This window comes from Idiotropiscis lumnitzeri, chromosome 6 (assembly GCF_059441095.1).
Source record: "Idiotropiscis lumnitzeri isolate Australia: NSW breed Sydney's pygmy pipehorse chromosome 6, RoL_Ilum_1.0, whole genome shotgun sequence".
In the NCBI taxonomy this organism is placed as follows: Eukaryota; Metazoa; Chordata; class Actinopteri; order Syngnathiformes; family Syngnathidae; genus Idiotropiscis; species Idiotropiscis lumnitzeri.
The window spans coordinates 109,985-130,080 of record NC_142396.1 but is presented as its reverse complement, the minus strand read 5'-3'; the positions used below and the strand labels follow the sequence as shown (position 1 = coordinate 130,080).

The 20,096-nt window shown below is 53.6% G+C and overlaps 1 protein-coding gene across 1 annotated transcript in view; it reads right to left on the bottom strand.

Moving 5' to 3' along the window:
- LOC148334318 (echinoderm microtubule-associated protein-like 6) overlaps positions 1-20,096 on the bottom strand; it is a 26,915-nt gene extending 6,819 nt beyond the window's left edge. The window contains 41 exon segments of the mRNA XM_088297926.1: positions 3,797-3,897; positions 3,962-4,115; positions 4,664-4,767; positions 4,834-4,996; positions 5,638-5,810; positions 5,929-6,117; positions 6,473-6,587; positions 6,653-6,810; positions 7,337-7,545; positions 7,614-7,787; positions 8,296-8,316; positions 8,462-8,560; positions 9,130-9,259; positions 9,329-9,407; positions 9,517-9,643; positions 10,183-10,384; positions 10,468-10,635; positions 11,445-11,533; positions 11,602-11,733; positions 11,799-11,951; positions 12,036-12,177; positions 12,241-12,368; positions 12,451-12,562; positions 12,637-12,839; positions 12,993-13,093; positions 13,180-13,273; positions 13,342-13,447; positions 13,504-13,690; positions 14,257-14,357; positions 14,421-14,527; positions 14,622-14,789; positions 14,861-15,070; positions 15,832-16,088; positions 16,167-16,304; positions 16,629-16,872; positions 16,875-17,031; positions 17,093-17,278; positions 17,881-17,949; positions 18,016-18,114; positions 18,177-18,336; positions 19,036-20,096. Coding sequence (XP_088154052.1) covers positions 3,797-3,897; positions 3,962-4,115; positions 4,664-4,767; positions 4,834-4,996; positions 5,638-5,810; positions 5,929-6,117; positions 6,473-6,587; positions 6,653-6,810; positions 7,337-7,545; positions 7,614-7,787; positions 8,296-8,316; positions 8,462-8,560; positions 9,130-9,259; positions 9,329-9,407; positions 9,517-9,643; positions 10,183-10,384; positions 10,468-10,635; positions 11,445-11,533; positions 11,602-11,733; positions 11,799-11,951; positions 12,036-12,177; positions 12,241-12,368; positions 12,451-12,562; positions 12,637-12,839; positions 12,993-13,093; positions 13,180-13,273; positions 13,342-13,447; positions 13,504-13,690; positions 14,257-14,357; positions 14,421-14,527; positions 14,622-14,789; positions 14,861-15,070; positions 15,832-16,088; positions 16,167-16,304; positions 16,629-16,872; positions 16,875-17,031; positions 17,093-17,278; positions 17,881-17,949; positions 18,016-18,114; positions 18,177-18,336; positions 19,036-19,232 — 5,906 coding nt within the window. The 5' untranslated portion in view covers positions 19,233-20,096.

The following is a 20,096-nucleotide window of genomic DNA, read 5'->3' as shown; positions in this document are numbered from 1 at the left end:
AAGCAGTGCCGGCATGCATACATATTTCGATCTATTGGATTTGGTAGCATGATCAAACGCTAACAAATACGCTATTTTTGGTGTGTAAATTCATTTGAGTGTGTTTGTGTGATCATTTCATTTATGATTTATTTACTGGACAATATATAAGTTCCACTAATTATATTTAAAAAAATTAATCTTATAGATACAAATATTGATCAAAGAGCTCTCAGCATAGAGTCGAACCATTTCATATTAGAGTCCAAATATTTTCATTCCGAGTTAACTTGAACAGCTCCAGAATGAAATTTTCCTTTCAGAGTGTCAAAATCTGTAGGAAATAAATTAAGACTCGGTTTGCAAAAAAATAAAAATAAAATAAAACTAACTTAAACTTGAGGAACCGAGTTACTCTACAAATACGGTAATATTGAAAAGGAACTTATTACCTTCACATGCAAGGGTATGCAGTCCTGCAATGTACTTGCACGCATACAATCGAGAAAATGTTTTTTTTTAAAAAACCGTCCACGGGCCAAGAACCAAATCTGATTTAGAACGCAAACATTTCTCTGCATCCATGAACGTAATGTTGGCGAAATAATAATCTAGACGTGGACGATTTCAACGAATCGAACATCACGTCTGGACGTTTTTTAAACGTTTTGGACGGAAACGGATTTGGCGACAAATGCACGTCAAAAATGTCTCGAAAGATGAAAGAAGTGCGACTGTGTGTCAGTGCTGACCTGAAAAAAAAGGACTCAATCCCGACTGGATGGTTTGATGTTGATTTGTGTCGTCTCGAAGGGCGCCGCCATGACACTTCACTGTGCCCGGAAGTGCAGCTTATACGTTGGCGCCCCCGTCGGCGCGGAGTGTGCAACTGCAGCATTAGTGACGTCAAGTGCCCGCCATCTAATTCAAACCACTTCTTATTCTTATTTTGTTACATTTAGTTCTATAGTAATTCATGTAGAATTTTCATTCATTGTCGTCTTACAGGTTTGTGGTTCCTTCTTTTTTAAGTGCGTCCATACTTGTATTGGTCCGAATTTTTTTAAAAGCATAATCAATAAATGCTGCGAGTAATGTCGCTTCTCACCACATACTTCTTTGTGTTTGACATTTTTTGAAATCATCAGTGCTTGGCACTTGACCATTTTTTGCCGGTCAGTCTCCCACCCTCCTGCAGCAATCTCTGTATCGTTCCGGCCTCGACCGTCCGGCCTTATTATTAACATACAAATAAAGTGTTTAAAAAAAATGCAGCTCATAATTTGTTGACTCATGACATTGAACAATATGAATGTCACATGTACTTTTATTGGAAAAGAAGTCAAAGAAGTTTTTTTTTCTGCACTCACTTTTTTTTTTACACTGACCACCATCAAATGTCACAAACAACCGCAGCTCATATAGCGCCATTAGCCGAGCCGAGCCGAGCGTTCACTTTCTTCGATGGTAAGCTAGGCTAATCAGGACTGATTGTAAACAGCGTTTGTTTGCCCGCCCAAATAAAATGCGAGCGCTGAACGTAAACAAACACAAAGACAAAATATGCAACATGCCAATCACACATAACACTTGCACGTGCTAAGATAAGCTAAACGTCAACAAGTCCATAGCGTTAGCAACAGCGCGACATGAGCTCGCCTCGCTAATGAAGCTAACGTTGCTGAACAAACCATGCATGTACCGCAGCAACTAAAAAAAACAACGCAAGCTAGCCAACAGCCTTGCTTTTGCTGCCAAACCCTTTTTTTGTTTTTTTTCCCAATGTACAAAAAAACGATTCTGCGCAACACAATAAGGTCGAAATCAGTCCGAGTTGATTGGGTCACCACAATTTGAGCTCAAGCGGCCGTTCGGCAGAGCCACAAAAACAGCTTGAGACAAATGGTCGCTTTCCTCCAAAAATATTCACCTGAATTAAACATTTTGAAAAATGGTGATTTTTTTTTTTCAACACAATGATTGCACAACGTACTCTCTCTCTTTCTCGCGACACAAATTTCGGCCCGGAAAAGTGCTGCTTTTGATCAAACGTTTTGATATTCGAATTGCGTTTGGAAAACAATGGCAAGATTTCTTGCAAAAGTTGGAATCGGTCACGTTGCAAGTCAGTCGGTCAAAAATTGCAGACTTTTATTTGGAAATTTGCGTTTGTGGGGCGATGAAACAAGCTGTCAAGTTGAAATGCTTTCAATTGCTCGTTTGGAATTGCCCAGCGCCGCTAGACAGCTTTCAAACGTCATTTTAAACGTAATACGCTCGAGTCCGTTGTGTCTGAAGCCAACGCACACCTGAGCAAATCATGACTGCCGGGAACGGGCGAGCGAGAGCGAGAGAGCGAGAGAGAGAGTGCGTCACTGTCTTGTGACTTTCAGTCTCCCCAACCTTCCACATTGTTGTCCTCCGAATACGCGGCCCCCATGCCGATCGTGTTCCGAAGCCTCTGCGCGTGTATATCGGAGTTTCTGCACGTGTGCACGTACGTGTGTGCGTGACGTCGTGGAAGAAATCCATCGGCCACGAGAAACGGCCGGTTCAACGTATTTTTGATCCGGTTTCGATTCGCATCAAGTGTAGAAAAGGCCAACGAGTGTCGCGAAGCTAACCGCGAGTAAGCGTGCGCCGCGGTGAGGTCGGCGAGGTGAGCCGCCACCTTTGTCTGCGCTCAGCTTCCCGCGGTGACTCTGCGGCACCGCGCCCCCAAAACCAATCCGCTTTGCGCCGAGTGGGAAGGCACATCCTCGGCTCCGATGAGGTCGCAGGTCGCAAGGTGCCGCCACGCTGGAGGACGCTGCCAACTATTGACATTTCCACACAAACAAACTGGAAGGAAAAACACAATCATGTCAGGAATCAGCCGTTTGTATCCTTCCTTCTTTTCATTTCAAAGAGCAAAAGAAAAAGTGGTTTCTAAAGGTGCCACGATGAATCAAGTCATCAACTGAGTTTGAAAATCCATGACTGTATTTTCACGAGCACAAGGCGCACCGCGTTCAAAGGCGCAGGCATGGAAAAACAAACGTTAGCATGCTAGCGGACGTTTTCAAAAAGGCAGCCGGAGCAAAGAATTTTTGTTGCCGTGCGGCTCCTCCGAAACGATGGCGGCTTTTGCGCAAGCCTCCACAATCCATTCACAAATTGCCCGCCGCGGCCTTACATGGAGCGTCCCAAAAACGGGCGTCCGGCCGGGCTGCCGGCTCTGGAAAAAGCGAGTCTGCACCAAAAGATGCTGAAGGCCGAGAAATGATTCGAAGCGCAGAGCGACGTTGCACGCCGTCGCTTCCACGCAACTCAAACACTTGGCTAACGTTGAATTAGCATTAGCGCACGCTGAAATGATGAACTAAAAGTCATTTTGAGCCGTTTCATTTTGCAGGCGGAAACTGAAAGCCCGTTTCAGTGCTCATTCGATCTCAGCTGATACAAAGCGTGCGCCGCAAACTCCCGACGAGCGGCGTCCTCTTTCGCGCTTCCCCGTTTCACGTACGCACGCCGTCCTCAATCATGTCCGCTTCGTGTCGGCACCAAACGCGACACATTTTGGAAGCGCCGCGTTGGAGAAAAAATGAAGCGCGCCATTTGCTCGTGAAAATACCATCACCGCTGCGAGATCTTGTTGAGCTTCAAATTGTTGGCGTGAGTTGGAGTTGGGCTCGTTGATCGGCGAGAAAATAATCGGCCCGTTTATCGATTATTAAGTGCTTGCTGCAACGTAAATAAGAAAGACTTGGTTTGAGTTGTGGCAAAATTTGGCACAATTTTTTGGCGCTCAAAACTTTTTGGTTGGCGGTTGCGTCACCTGCAGTCGCTGCCGCCGGCGCTGATGACGAACTTGTCATCGCAGGAGAAGCGAGCGTTGGTCACGTGAGCCGAGTGTCCGAAGTAGCGCTTGTGCTTGGCCTGCAACAGACCCCGGTTAGCCTCAGCGGCGCGCACGCTTGCGCACACAGTCATGCGGTCGTACGAATTTCTCAGGGCACGGGAAGTCGAAGAGCTTGATGAGGCCGAAGTCGTCGCCGGTCACCAAGTTGAGGCCGGCGCGGGAAACGCACGCGCAGTTGACGTCGGCCTTGTCAGCGTTGCGAGGCCAAATGCCGAGAACCTCGTCGCCTAGGATGCTGCACAAAAAAAAAAAAAAATTTAAAACCTTACGACAACTCAATGAAATGATTTGCATTTTTTTTTTTTGGCCATCACATTTGCCACAAAAAGCGGCAAACGTCTTTCGGAAAGCGCGCTATGACCGGCCAAATACAACCAAAAGGAAAGACGAGAGGCCGCACGCTTTTTCTTTTCTCCTTTTGTGGTTAAGCAGAGAGGGGAGGGGTGAGCAGTTACGTCCACCCCAACGCGGAGGAGCGAGCCCCCGAAACCATCCCAGCTCCAAAAAAAAAAAAAAAAAGGTTCATGTTTTGTTTGGTTGAGCTTAACATGGTCGCAAATATTCCATATTTGTGAAATGCCCGATATAAATAAAGCTGTATTGTTTCCAAATGAAAGAATGTGTTCAATGCGCAAAAAATATTTCCCAAAAGGCCATTTTTGGGGCTGCGATGAGAACAGCGCACCATGTCGTTGCGCTCCCGGTTGTCGAGACGAAGCGTGGCGACGGCAAAAGCGTGAAAATCGAACGCGAGAAAAGCAACAAGTGATCATCGGAGCTCACCTGGTCCACGTCGCCCAAGTGATCCTCTCCACCAGGGAGGCGTCGCTGACCACCTTGCCCGACGGAACCTCGTGCACCTGCCGGGCGTACGTGCTGGTGGACACCTGCGGGCGGGAACGATTGCGGTCAGTCCGGGAGAAGAGACGACGGGCGGGCGACGGGCGGGCGACCTGGATGCGCTTGCTGTCGGCCGAAAAGTCCATCTGGATGACGTGGCCCGGGATGTCCTTGCAGTAGCCGATGCGGTTGAGGGAGGAGCCCAGGGAAAGGTCGTAGAAGTCCACGGCGCTCTCGGCGCACCCCACCGCCAGGAAACGGTTGTCTGGGCTGAAGCTGCACAAAAGCGCACGTCGGCTGCGGCATTCTTGATGGACGCGACGCAAATGCCGTCTGCAGATGTTTTGCATTTTCATACGGCGGATCCACAGAGAAAGATTTTACAGCAAAGGGGTTTATTGTTTAAATGTGCCGCTCCCCGTCCACTGCACAGTAAATAAATACAAGTTTGGTCCGAGCTCTGATCAGATTGCAAATCGAGTTATCGTTTTTATAACAAGGTGACTGGTGATGAGCTGCAAAATCTTGGTGTAAAAACTAAGCGGCTGTTTAAAATCTTTCCGTCAAATATTGCAATTGTCCGGAGAAAAGAAAAAGAATTGTGAAAGCTATGTTGAGGTGTGCTGCTTTGTGGCCATTCGAAAACTTTAGGAGGGCATTTTGGCTGTTTGCCATTCCCAATTCCATCACTTCAAACTTGCTCTCCCAAACATCCCATGCTGAGAACCATCAGTCACATTAAGTAAAAAAAAAATTTCCCGTCGTGCCCACGTTGACGCCTGTCGCATTTGTGCATCTTTTATTGAGCCACAAAAACAAAGAAGGCTGGCAGGGGAGGACAATTAAGGAGCGTGTGCAACTATTTGCCAAGAGACCCCCCCCCCCCCCCCGACACAGTCTGCAGGGGCCACTCGTACCGTACGTCCTGGATGGCGACGCTGCGGTCTCGTTTCTTGCCCCAGACGGTGAGCGAGTTGACCAGCAGGATGATGAACTCTCCGTTGTCCATGCCGATGGAAACCATCTCGCCGTTGGGGCTGTACGACGTGCACTTGGCAGGATGGCCCAGGGTCACCTTGTTCAGGAGTTTCTAGGAGAGCGAGAGCACTTGTTGGCATTCTCTCACGGCTCGCTCACGTGGCGCTTGTCGTGTCGTGGGCGGGGCTTCGAAAAACAGGGGTTCGACGTCACAAAGGAGCGCGTGGCACCTTGTCAGCCAGGTCCCAAATGCGGACGGTTCCGTCATCGCTGGCCGAGATGAAGACGTCTTTGAACGGGTGCGCGTCCAGTCCCCAGATGCCGCCCCGAGTGTGCCCGTTGATCATCGTGTTGGAGGCGGCGTTCTTCTCGCCCACTTCGATGATCTCGCCGTCTTTGGTTCCCACCAGGATCTTCCCCTGGACCGGCACAGTCCAATCGCCTTGTAGTGAGCTTGCTTTTAAAAGGTGGGGGTGGGGTGACGCTCCAAGGAATGGCTTTCCCGAAAGAACATTTAAGAAATTTCAATCAAGCTTTGAACGCGATTGGTTGAATGAGGCCCCTCTTGTGCATACGTGCGACGTGAAAGCAAATAATTGGCGGTCGTTGAAGGTGCAGCGCCCCCTAGGCTGTAATCGTGCATTACAACAAGAGTGCCGAGGTTGTGATCCGGCGTCATCTCGCGTGGCCCGCGCGGGCAAATCGGAACATTTTCGATAAAAAATGATCATTTGGCGTCAAAACATCCCACCGCGCCGACGCCGCCATTCCTACCTTGCCTCTGCAGACGGATCGGACGTTCTCCACCGCTTGACCGGTTTCCAGCTGAAAGGCTCGACATCGCTTCATCTCCTGGTCCCAAAGTTTGACGGCGCCGCCCTCCTTGGTCCTGCCCGCAAAAAAAGCCGGTCAGACCAGAAGAAGCGGCCGGCCAACCGGCGGCGGCGGACTCACGGCCGTTCTTTTCCGCCCGTGACGATGAGTCCGTCCCTCAGCGTGGTGTACATGGTGAAGACGGGCCCGCTGTGCGCTTTGGCCACCACGCGGACCAGGAAGTGCTCCCTCCACACGTACACGTCTCCGTTGATGGCGCCCGTGAACGTCAAGTTGTTCTAGCGTACGGGCACACAAAAGCCAATGAGCCACCTGACACAAACGTAGCAGCAAAGCACTACTTTTGTCCAAATCAGTGTTTGCATTTCACTCCAACAGGATTTCTTCATGAGGAAGTGAGCGACAACACGACGAGTAAAAGTCACAGACCGATTTTCGCCGGGGCCAATATTTGGCATTTTGTCAATTATCAGCATCGAGCATTTTTTTAATTTGAAGGCCGATAAAGTAGAAGCTGCTTTATTTCGGCTCGCTGCACCCCTCGCTCTAATTTCTACGATCGAAAAAAACCTTGGCGTGTTGTAAATCACTAAAGTCGTTCAATAAACACGTGCATTTAAACCAAGACACATTCGGGAGTTTTTAGTTTTCAAAATTTTGAGACAATTTCAATGAATATTAGCTCGAAATATCGGTTATCGGCCCATCGGTCGATCACGACTCAGCATAAACTGGTCGTGGCTTTCGTTTTTTTTTACTTGCAAGTTGAGACTCAGAAGGCGCCAGACGCCGACTCCAACTTACGGCTCCAAAGGCCACCGCCAACATGGTCTGCATGCGTGCGTCCTCCACGGCACCCAGCACGCCTTTTTTGTACAAGAGCGAGCCGCCCACCAGAGTCCAGAACTTGATGTGTTTGACGCCCACCGACACAAACTGGCTGTCCGAGTCCGGCCGGAACTCCACCGCAAAGATCCGCTCCGGGTGGCCCCCTTTGCTCGTAATCCTGGCGCCTGTCGTCAAAACACACGCGCGCCAATCGTCCGGCAGGGGGGCGCCGAGCGCAGCGACCTCGCCTCACCTTCCTGCCACCGCCACACGCTGATGACGTGTTCGGGCTCCACGCCCACGGACAGCAGCAGCTTCCCCGTGGCGCTGAAGTTGACGTAGCCGACGCCTTTGGCGTGCGAGCAGCGCAGGACCGACAAAGTCTGCTTGGTGACGGCATCCCATACGTGGATGGATGGAGCAAAACCTGCGGCCGCACACGCACCACAACCGGAAGGATTCATCAGTCGCGCGTCAAACGCGCCCGAGACAGCCGAGCGCGGCGGACGCTTTCGACACGTCCGCGCTACTTACTGTCGACTCGCGTGCTACCACAATCCCTAGAACAGCGACACGGATTGCCGCACGGCCGCAGAACAGAAGGCGCTTCCTGCCAAAATGGACTCCTTCCTTTTTTTTTAACCTCGCGCGGCAAAAATATAAAGGCGGGAATCTCGGCAGTCCGAACGGCTTACTGTACTTACTTGGATCGGGCACGTTCATCATGCAGAAGACATAATAAGGTCAGCGCATTTGAATCGTAAATTAGGGATTGTATTATCGCCCCCGAAACGCCTTTGTCAAGGTCTGCCCCAGTAGCAGGCGTTGCGTGATGACTTGATGACAATCCGAGCAGACCTTCCACACTGAGCCGGCATCAAGCGGCACGTCCAACATGCAGCAGAAAAATGGGTGGAGAGGTGGGCGGGGCTTACCTGGGAGCTCTGTGATGTCTCCTGACGGAGGGGCGGAGACAACAAGGACGCAAAAAAAAAAACACAAAGCGGCTGGTGGAGCAAAAGCAGCCAAAAGCAAAAACGTTCATGCAGCGGCGGCGGCGGCGGCGGCCATTGTCCATCGAAGCACACCCGACCGACTCACCAATCTGCCCGGTGGCGATGACATTTTGGTATTTGGGGTGCTGGTTGACGGTCAGACACAGGATGTCGTCTGTGTGCTCCAGATAGAAACTCTGAGTTCCTGCCGAGACGGGAAACACGGAAACATAAAAACTCGCAAACTCGGATGGCCGCACGGCCGCAGAACGGAAGGCGCTTCCTGGCAAAATGGACTCCTTCCTTTTTTGAAGCTCGCACGACGGAAATATAAAGGAAGGAATCGCGGCAGTCCGAACGGCGGGAAAAAGGGGGACGCCTTATTGAAGACAATTGTTTTTGTGTAGAGTCGCGGCAGCAAACAAAATGTCTCCAAGGACCCAACAGGAACATTTTCATTCTTTTTAGAACAGGTCAACTCATGCGGTGCTCGGCGTGACTCCTTCAACTCTGCCCGATGCGGACGAAGGGCGCCTCCGTCCAAACTTTTACGGTCGACGCGCTTGAACGCCTCGCCTGCCGTGTGATGAGGTGTGACTTTGCGCGGGCGCCGTCGTTAAGCGAGCGAGCGCGCGAGCTCAACCGCGCTCACGTCACCCACGCGACCCCATTTGGATCTTCGGGAAAATATCAGAGTCCGGACTCGGTTACTTTTACATGCAGGAGCGGAATCGGGAATCTTTTGCCGGCTCGCGTCTGGCGTGGACTACAAACCTGAGGACAGATTTTGAACGACGGCTGCGGCCGCCGTGTGGAAGATGATGTCGGCGCCGTCGTTGAGGTAGTGAAGGTTGTTGCGGCAGTCCAAGCCTCGGTAGCCGAAGACGTGATCCAGCCGGAGGTCCTGGAAACACGCCGCCATCACACCGAGGGCAACCCCGGCGGAAGACGCCCACGCCGCGACTCGACTCACCTCCACCGCCTTCTTCTTCTTGGACACGTTGTTCTTCGCCAGTTTGTCAGGCAGCGGAGTCGCTCGGCTCACCGGAGGTCTGAGAACACGTCAGCCGGATGACACCGAGACCCTGGATCGGGTTGAGAACGGCGAGCCGGATCGCCAACGATGGCGAGACCGCCGGTCGCTGAGAAGCGCGCGTTTACCTCTCTTCGACAGGAAGTTCCTTGTGCTGCAGGTGAGGTTTGGTTCCCGTCATCTTCCTGATGCTGGCAGAGTAGACCTTGGTCACGTAGTCCACGGCCCGCTCCCGAGCCACATCGCTGTCGTAGCCTGATCGGAGGGGGGGGATCATCAGTCTGGCAACCGAGCGCAACGGATCCAAAATGCCGCCGCCGGTGTCCTCCCACGAAAGCACGCCGCACTCGGCTTCAAATGGATTTTGGGCGACCCATTTGGAAATGTTTCGCGGCAAAATCCACGCACGACGCCACGAAGCGTCAGGTCGGCCGCTTTCTTCGCTCGTCGCCCCGACGACCTCGCCGGGTCGTTCATTATTGTTGACGGCAACATTCGCACCAGCTCATCTTTTTGTCCATTCCTCGTCAACTTTTCAACTCTCTTTTGGTGATTCTTGCAATGTGATCTTTGAATGTTTTCGGCGACGCTCCGCTTGCCATTTCTGCTCGACTCGTTGAAAAGTCGCACGGGACGCATCTTCCATCTCGAACGCGCGCCGGACAAACATTTTGCCACCGGATTCAACGCGGAAACGATGCGACGTCATCTCCAGTTAGAAATGAAAATGACTTTGATTGTGTCGTTGTCACACCGAGAAACAAGAAGAAGAAAAAATAAAAAAAAAACAGTACCTCCGTCTTCCTCCATGTCATCGTCGGACTCTTCGCTGTCGACGACTTTGTTCTCCTTTTGACCCGGAGGCTGCCTGGTCCAAATCATGAGCGCCGTATCGGCCCCGCCCACCGACAACAGCAGCGCGTCGTCATTGGACCAGCGGACGTTAGTCACGTTGATGCTGTGGCCGACGTACTTCTTGAACTTGGAAAAGCCACCCTGAGGGCGGAGAGGATGCAGCGGGGTCAAAAATGGCCCGGCGAAGAGAAAGGGGCGGGCGAGTTCAAGTGGGCGGGCCTCACCCTGCACGGGAAGCTAAAGAGCTTCAGGAAGCCAAAGTCGTCTCCGCTGGCCAGCAGTTTCCCATCTTTACTGAGCGACGCCGCATTCACGAAGCCGAACGTGGGCCAGATTCCTTCGCAGTTCGGACCCACAACGGAGGTCCAGCTGGCCCACTCCAGCTTGTCCAACTGCAAAGACCGGTTCAAAAGGACTTGAAGACGCGAAAGCAAGAGAAGTCACAAGACGTCAACAGTTGCACCGTTTTTTTTTTTTTTTTACTTGCAGTGAGGATTTCGTGGCGTTGAATTTTTACACACGGTTTGTTGCTGCCCAACTCGTGCTAAGTGTCCCGAGAAGAAAATTGAGGAGAATGCCACACTTAATAAAAGAAGCAAAAGTGTCTTTTTTTTTTTTTTGTCTCTGCTAAACATGCTGCAGTTCGGGCGGGAAGAAGAGCTCACCCCGAGCCGGTCGCCAGTCAGCAGGGTTCACGTGTCGGCACAATTTCAAGTCGAATCTGGAGGAAACCCAGAAAAGTCCCCAGAAAAAAAAGATGCAAACGGATTCGAACCCACGACCTCTGCACTGCGAGGCAAAAGTGCTAACCAGCCCCAAAACCTTGAACCTTTTTTTTAAATTAAAAAAATTTTTTTTTTAGGGTGAAACAATTCACCACAAAAAAATTCAAAACCAAAAGCAACAAAAAGCGCCGCACATCCAAATTGATAACTTCGTGCAACTTTGCAAAAAAAAAAAAAAAACCTAACCCAAACGAACGGAACAACTTGTGCCTGCTCACTAACAAAGCCCAAAATGAAGCATAATGGCAAATTCACGAGGTGGACCAAAACTGAGAAGGGTGGCCCCAAAAAAGGAGGGCAAATTTTTGCTTCCAACAAAAGTGGGGCCGATCCGAAAAAGATGAGGCGAGCAAGTTTGGAAAAGACGCATCATCGTTCGTCAGCCCGGGAAAACGGCGGAAAGCAAAAGGACTGACCTCGGCCGCGTCGATGTTCTGCTTGCGCCCTCGAGGAGCCTCAAAGAATAGTTGCTCTTTGCTTCCCGTGTTGACCCGCAGAAGTTTTCCTGCGAGGACGACACCAGCAAGTCGTCCAAAGTGCAAACGCGCGGAGAGAACAACATCGGGAGCTGACCTCGCGAGTCCCAGTCCACGTGCGTGACCACGCCGGCGGCGCCTTTGCAGATGCCGACTCGCTTGCTGGTCAGCACGTTGTAGATGTCCACGAAGGAATCGTGCGACGCCACCGCCAGGTACTTGCCGGCGTCTGCAACACGCCACCGTCTGTTGAGTTCAGGCCCCGCCCCGCCCCGCCCAGCCCGCTTCTGGTACCTTGGGAGAAGCGGATGTCGGAGATGAGCTCCCGGCGGTGGTGGAAGGTCACCATGTCCTCCAGCGTGTCGGCGTTGACCACCAGGAAGCTGCCGTCGTTCAAACCCACCGCCAGAACTTTGCCGTCGGGAGAGAAGGCGCAACAGCGCCCGCCTTGGTGACACCACACGCACAAACACACAGCGAGACCGGTCGGATTTGGGGTCCCGCTACCGCGAGGGTCCGGCTGGGGCAAACCTTTCTTCAGCTTGCGCACGGCGACCATTCGGTGATTGGCCGACAGTTCCCACATGCGCAGAGTTTTGTCGTCGCTGACGGTGGCGCAGACGGGAAGCAGGGGATGCACGGCCAAACCCCAGACCTCGCCCTCCATGTGACCCTGAACGCAAGACGTTGACATTATTGATGAGTCCGAGTCCCGAGTCTAGCCAATCGGTCCGACCTGGACCAGCAAGGTCATGGGTCCACTCTTGTCGATCTCCAGAATTTCTCCGTTCTTGGTGCCGACGAGAATGTGCCCGTGTCCCAGCGTGATCGCTCGGATGGACGGGTTGTCTTCCAGCAGCAATCCTGGAGACGAGAAGACGCGCAAGACCGGTCGGGCGGGCGCTTCGGCTTCGGCTTCGGAGGCGGCGGCGGTGGCGTGCCCCACCTTTGGACGAGGGCGACAGAAGCGTCCTCTTGATGGCGTACGTCTTCAGACATCTTTCAAAGGCGTCGTCCCAAAGTTCCACTACACCGTCCTTGCCGCCCGTCACGAAACCCTGCACAGTCCACGCCACCAGAAGGAAAAGCATTGAAAGCCGCACGCACGACATTCGGCGCACCCCCAAGAGACCTTGTCCAGGGAACACATGGCGAAGACGGGCCCGTCGTGGGCCTTGACGGTCTTGACGAGCGTGGTTTCTCGCCAAACGTAAACATCCCCGTTGGTTGCCCCCGAGTACACAGAGTCCTCGGAGCGGCCGTAACACGCCGACATCATGGTCTCCTGCTTGCCGAGGTTGCCGAAGATGCCGCGTTTGAATGTCAGACCGCCGCCTGGTCGGGAGGAAAAGACAAAGTCGCCGCTCGTTGATGACGTTCGTTTCAAAGCGAACCGAGGCGGCGTTTGCTCGCGGCCGGCGAAAAGCTGCACCACATTTGCATGCGCACGCATCGTTCAATCGTTTGTCGCACGACCGACGATGCCACCTGAGTGTTGCCAGAACTTGATGTGCTTCATCCCCAGCGTGACCAGCTTGTCCACCCGGAACGGATTGCTCTTCACCACGAACACTCGGTCCTTGTGACCCCTGCGAGGAAAGCACAGCGAGCCAAGGTCGTGGGATGCCGGGGCTTGGGCGGGGCATGGGCGGGGCATGGCGGGGGCGGGGCCTACCTGCTTCTGGCCAGTCGCTCGCCCTTCTTCCAGTCCCAGATGACCACGGAATGGAAGTCGTCCATTCCGACCGATACCAAACTCTTCCCGTCGGCTGTGAGCGCAAAACACAATCATGCCGACGACTCGGTCGGCGCCGGCGTGCTCGCGGCGCCAAATTACCCGTGAAGTCCAGCGCGCACACGCCGGTGCTGTGGTGACCTCGGAGCAGCGACAGACACTTGAGAGTGGCCATGTCCCACACGTGCACGGCCGGGTCTCGGCCCACCTAAGCGAGCGCACGTCAGCGAGTGGCCGGTCGGTCGCCCGTCGCTCGCTTCGTACCTGCGCGGTGGCCGCCAAGTCTTTGAGCGGGTGCACGGCGAGGCTGAGGATGTCGTCGTCGTGGCCCTGGTAGAAGCGCTGAGTGTGCTGCGGTCGATTGTAGACCACCGCCACGGCGGCCACGTGGTACACCACCTCGCCCGCCTGGCTGTAGAACAGGTTGTTGCGGCAGTCGAAACCTCGGTACCTGCGGCGGCGGTGAGCGCAGTTATTATGAATTTTCACGTGCACTCGCAACCGGCCGATGCGAGCGTGAGCGCGGCCACGGCAGCCGTTGGTCGTGACGGGCAGGCGTTCGTCAACCGGATTGCGCCTGTGTCGACCAGAAGCTGGCGTCCGAGAGGTAGAGAAACCCGCCGTGCCGCCGAACAATTCAATAGCGTCGTCCTGACAGCGGTCGGGAAAACGTGCTCGTAGCCGACTGGCCAACTCGTCCACCCGGGCAAACGGTCGCCAGCAGAGGTGCCAAATTTTGGTTGGCGAGCCCGTTTGTTTTGTGGCGACGCTCGTCGGGTGGCGTGATGGGCGACAACGCAGACAGTTCGGTCTCGGTGACGCCTTTGCGGAATCAAGTGGGCGGCGCTCACGACTTTGGAGGCATCAGGCCGACTCGTTTCATCGCGTACGTGGTGGCCGCTCATGTCGCTAAATCGATCATCGGAAGTCACTGGACGGCGTCGCTATCGCTTACGAGCAGGCCGTCGTGCCGGCCCGGCGTTAAATGAAGACGAAAATTGAAAATGGCAATTTTACCCGTGAACAAACTGCAGACGAAGACTTTCCTCGGGAGCTTTCTGCCTCTTCAGCGAGCCGCTCAGCTTCCGGCGCAGCTGCGGCAAGTCGTCCTTGTAAACCTGCGGACGCAAAAGGCCAACGGTCAAGACAAAAAAAAAAACGCTCGCCGTGGTTCCGCTCACCTGGCGTTCGTAGTTGTGCTGAGTTTCCTGCTCGATGTCCGAGTCGATCTCCGGCACGTCGGAAATGTCCGAGTCCGAGTCGCCGCTGTTGGAGTCGGCGTAGCCTTCTGAGGCCGACACGAGATCACGGAAACTTTTACGAGAACGGGTGACGACTTGCATAACTTTCGGCGGATCTCAACTTGAGTCGGGCGGCGTTACCCTGGAGGAGCGGTTCGAGGGCGCCGTTCATGACGCCCTCTGGCAGGAAGCGCCACTGGAAGACGGCGTGGTCTGCCCCCCCGGTGCTGAGCACCCACTGCAGGTCGCTGGACCAGCGCACGTTGGTCACGTGCGCGGAATGGCCGATGTACTTCTTGAATTTGGCGCCTGCGCAACGGAACAAACAAACGAGCGAGCATGGAGGAGGCGCTCAGAGGCGGCCGGCGTGCTCGACGGACCTTTCTTGAGGCACGGGAAGCGGAAGAGTTTGATGAGGCCGAGGTCGTCGCCGGTGGCCAGCGCGGCGCTGCTGTAGTTGGCGTCCACCGAGTTGACGTCGGTCACGTTGGAGTATTTGGGCCAGATGCCGTTGACTTCCGGGCCCAGCACGCCGGTCCACGTCATCCAGTGGACGCCCTTGACCTCCTCCTTGGACACCTGCTTACCTGCTGCAGGCCAGGTCAAAGGTCACCAACCGCCATAGCGGCTGGGACCTCAAGTCACGTGACCCCTGTCGGACCGACCGTCTCGATGGATATAAGTCGGCGAATCTTGGCTGTTTGCGTTTGAAAATCTTTTAGAAAGCAAAGTCGTTTGATGTGTCCTGCGCGCTTTGAATTCGAGGAAAAAATTAATAAATAAATAAATCGACCCGGTCGTCTCCACCGTCGGGGGCTGCCTTATTGCCCTGTGGGCCGCCCCGCTGTCGGTTGAAATGGATGTCGCCGTGGCAACGGGCCAAGTTGCGACTTTTGATTTGAGTCGACAGCAGGTGCCAGCTCGCAACGGAAGGGCGGCTTCCGCTTCATTCTTCTTCGGTCACGAGATATTCAAGTCGACAACTTTAGACGAGCGGGGGCACATCTTATTGTCGTGGCAAAGAACGAGAGAACAAGATGGCGGATGCAAGAGGTGTTTTCCGCGTCATCCGGCCGCGGCAGGCGTGGCGAAGAACCAAAAAGAACGGGACGCTTTTCAAGGATCGCATGTCTGAGAACTTGAAATTTCGCGCCACGACTCGCTCGATGTTAGTCGCGCGACTTGCGATTGGCTTGAAGCGACGGTGACGTCGGGCATCCCGCAAAACACCGCACCAAACGCCACCAAGGCAAGGCGGAATTTTACTCGCGCGTAATGTTGACGGCTAAATCATCGGCCTGCCAAGACGGCACCGATCGTGCCGGCGTCACGCCATCAACAACCGACTTACCCGGCATCCGGTAAAAGAGGCGTTCGCCGGCGCCGTCGTTAGTTTGCAGCAAGCGCGAGTCGACCGACCAGTCCAGGTGGGTGATGAAGGAGGTGGAGCGGGCGCACTCGCCCACTTTTTTAAAGCGCTGCGCTACGGCGTAGACGTCCACCACGCCGTCATTGGAGCCCACTGCCAAGAAGGAGCCGTCCGGCGAGAACTTGAGTTCGTGGATCACCTCCTTGCGGTCCTTGATGTGCACCACCTCCGTCATGTCCCTGAGCATGCAAGTCAGCGCCGTTGATGGCACGCCCACACATTGCGCGAGGGGCGGGCAAAGGGCGGGCGGGGGTCACCTGACTCGCAGGACGGTGAACGAGCCGTCCTTCATGCCGAGAGCCAGCTGCGATCCGTCGTTGTTGAAGGAAACGCTGCGCACCGACTCCTCCATGTTGCAGCGGGCCAGCAAGGTGTGGTCGGGAAGACTCCACAGCCTGCAAACGACAATTGGGACGCAAGGCAAGTGAAGGCGTTCCAAAGAAATAGGAACCGGGTCTTACGACCGGCCTCCGAAGCCAGAGGTGGCCATCTTGCGTCGCCGCTGCTTTTGGCTGCGTTTTTTTGCGTCAGGTTGCCTGGATGGCGCAGGCGACCAAGTCGCATTCTTACCGATGCAATGCGCACGTCGCGCTCGGGAAAAGCGTCCACCGCGCGCGACGGCAAAATAGCACCAAAAGGCCACAACGTCGGCGCAACACAAGATGGCCGCCGTCGACCACAGATGTACGTGAAGTGACGTCGGGTGATTTGTCGCTCACCTGACGGATCGGTCATCGCTGCCGGTGACGGCGACCGGTTGCTTGGGATGCAGGTCGAGCGCCCATAACTCGCCCTCGCTGTGGCCTTGCATCAGCAGCAGCGGTTTGTCACGGTCGCGGACCATGACCTCGAAGATTTCGCTGTCCTGCGTCCCGGCCAGAATGCGCTCGGCCTTCCAGCAGACGCTGCGGATGGACAGACCTGAAAGTACAGACGGACGGCGGCGTGACGGCCGGCCGGTTAAGCGAGCGAGCGGGCGCTCCCACCTTTGTAGCCCTGCTCAGCATCCCGCAGGTCGATCTTGGTGATGGGCTTGAAGTCGACGTCCCAAAGGCGCACGCAACCGTCGCGGCCGCCGGTGGCGAAACCTTCCTCGCTGGCGTGCATGCTGAAGATCCCTGCCTGAGAGGCGGCCCGCGTCAGCCGCGCCGTCTCCTTCACGTTCACCTTTGCGCGTACGTACCGCGTGCGCCGCCTGTACCGTCCTGACGAGCGCCACTCCCCTCCACACGTACACGTCGCCGTTGAGCGCTCCCGAGTAGGTGGTCTGTTCCTTGGCGGTGGCCACGCACAAAATGGTCTGGAGGTCGCCCGTCTTGCCGAAGATTCCGCGTTTGGGGCTCAGCGCGTTACCGCACAAAGTCCAGAACTGAAGAGCCACACGAGTCATCGTTAGCCAAAACAATCGATTGGTCTTGGCGTTTCAAACGAGAGCGCCGCCATTCAGGCCGCGGCTCTCGTGCGACTTCGATGAGAACGAAACGCATTTGGAAGAGGCGCAACGAGAACCGACGAAACTCGAGCGCTTTCTTCGGTCCTTGTTTTGGTTGCTTCGTTGCTTCGTTGCGACAAGCGACTTTGGACGACATCGGCACGGTGTGATCAAGCCACTTTCTAACTAATTGAGTTTTTCCGTCATGTCGGACAACGACGGGACGGAACACGCCGTGTACGGTGGAGAACTTGCCCATTTGTGCACGCCGACTGATCAAAAAAAAAGGCCAAGTTTTGCTCCCGCTGCCTTTCACAAAGCATGTAGCATGTATGCTAGCGTCGGTTTTAGCTTGCACGCATGCTAAGCTAAGGTAGGTTTGGACATGCCCGCGCCCAAGAAGACGGCCACGCTTGTGTATGATATTCATTCACAAAGATCAGAACAAAAAGGACATTGCCGCTCAAATGAGCATTTGTTTTCTCACCGTCATTCATTTGAATTGTTTTCGTTTTGCCTTCAGGACGACTCAACTTCACCTTGATGTGTTTGACGCCGCAGCTGACCAGTCGCGTCGCAAGTTGCGGGTCCCAAGCCACGTCGAAGATCTGCAGGAAGTCAAGCGCAGCGTCAACACAGCCGCCGGGACAAAAGACGGGCGACGAGACTCGTACTCTGTCCGAGTGTCCGCTGGTCGAGGCCAGGACGCGTCCTCTCCTCCAGTCCCACACGCACACCGTATTCTTGGCGTCCAGACCCACCGAGGCCAGTCTCTGCGGTGACACGGCACGTGAAGCGATGCGCCGAAGCGCGAGCAAGCGGGGGCGGGGCTCACCTGTCCGTCCGCGTCGAAAGCCAAACAGGCCACGCCGTGGGTGTGGCCGTCCCGCAGGATGGACACCGTCTGCATGGAGTATGTGTCCCACACGCACACGTACGGTTCCTTGCCCACCTGACCGGTCGCCACCTGCACTTTGTCGGGATGCAGCGCCAGACTGGTCGCAAACACAACAAGCATGACTCGCCGCCAGCGTGACCGCTCCACAAGCGGGACGAGCTTCCGCCCGCGTGTACTCGGACCACGATGATCTCACGAGTCAGGCAAAAGTGTGCACTCGTTAACAAGCGTGTGCCACGAGCATGACGAGCGGCGCCGTCAAATTCAACTGCTTTGCATCACATAACGTCAACTCGTGCGCACACTCGCCTGACTAGTAACTTCCTGCACTAGTAAAGCCAGTCTTGATCCGGAAAGCGAAAGTGAAGCTCAGTCTGACGCCTCCACTTGCGAGACCTGCTCAGACTTTTGGACCGGCGGCGGAGCTTTGGAGCTGAAACCAGTGAGCCGAGCAAAATCTACTGGACTCCGAAGAATGGCTGGATTTGAAAAATATCGGAAACTATTTGGCCTTTCGTACACAAGGTCAACATTTTGAAGCTTTTCATTTGCACAAATAAAGGATAGCTTCCGAAAACTGAAAGAACGAGATTCTCTTTGAATGAGTCGCGGCTGCAATCAAATTGATTTGATTAACACATGGAATAATCAATTGCCGCGGCCCTAATTTGCCATTGCTTTTCTTTTTTTCCCTACAGTGAGCAGAGGTCGAGACATTTCATGTCGCATGTGCAGCGGTCGATCGGAAACGTCCAAAACTCGAACCAAAACCGAAGCGTACGTCATAACAGCTGACCTGATGATGTCATCGTTGTGTCCCAGGTAGAACTTCTGAGCGTGTTCGCGGGCATTGTAGACCACGCCCACCCCAGCCACAAAGTAGACCACCTCCTTGCCGGCCGTGTAGAAGAGATTGTTGCGGCACTGGTGTCCGCGGTAGCCGTGGATCCACTCCAGTCTCAGCTGGCAGCGCGGCGCCGTCTTGTCCGCCATCTCGCCTGCTCACTGATGTCTTGCGGCCGCCGCCCCCGCCATAACTCCGCCGTGTCTTCCTGTCAAGACTTTGCCGTTCGGGCGCCACGTCAAATACACGTTAAAAAAAAAAAAGAAGACGACGACGACTGACTGAATTGTGCCGCAGTCTGAGGCAACAAAACCCCCAACACGTCGTGGCCTTTCCAATGATTAAGTTAGTAGGATAAGACGTGTTGGTTGAACGTTTTCAATAATTCGTAAAGACTCGACCATCAAATTAGTTGACAACTATTTTTTTTTAAAGGGTGAAATGTTTCCAGAAGTTAAACTTGAAATTGTCCAAATTTCTATTTCATTATTTTTTGCAATAACTTGAAATCAAAATTCATTACTATTTTTCAAGTGATCAATCGATTATGAAACATTTTCGAGAGCTGAACAAGATTTTCAACAACCAATCGATTCGACAACTAAATTGTTCACATCCTCAAAAATGTAAATCGTCTCCTATTTCTGTCGTTTTCCCTGAAAGCAGAGGGATTTTCTTTTCCAAAATGAGACTTTAACAAACACCAGCTTCTATTTGGGAGAAAAAAAATATCAAGCAATGCTCAATATTTTGACTGAATCAATTCATGTAGCTGCATTTTTTGCTCGTTCAATTTGCATTGTTCGGTTTCGGAATAACGGAATTGGAATGATGATATCTATTTTTTTTTTCTTTTTTTATAAATCTAGTGGGTCGATTAACGCGATTAAAACTAACAAAATTCAGAGTGAATCTATCAGCGGTTTCTAGTTTCCGAGTTGAATCACGTGACTTTTTTTCGCACATTTGGGGTGGACTGCTCGTTAATTACGTCATTTTCCGTCGAAAATTAT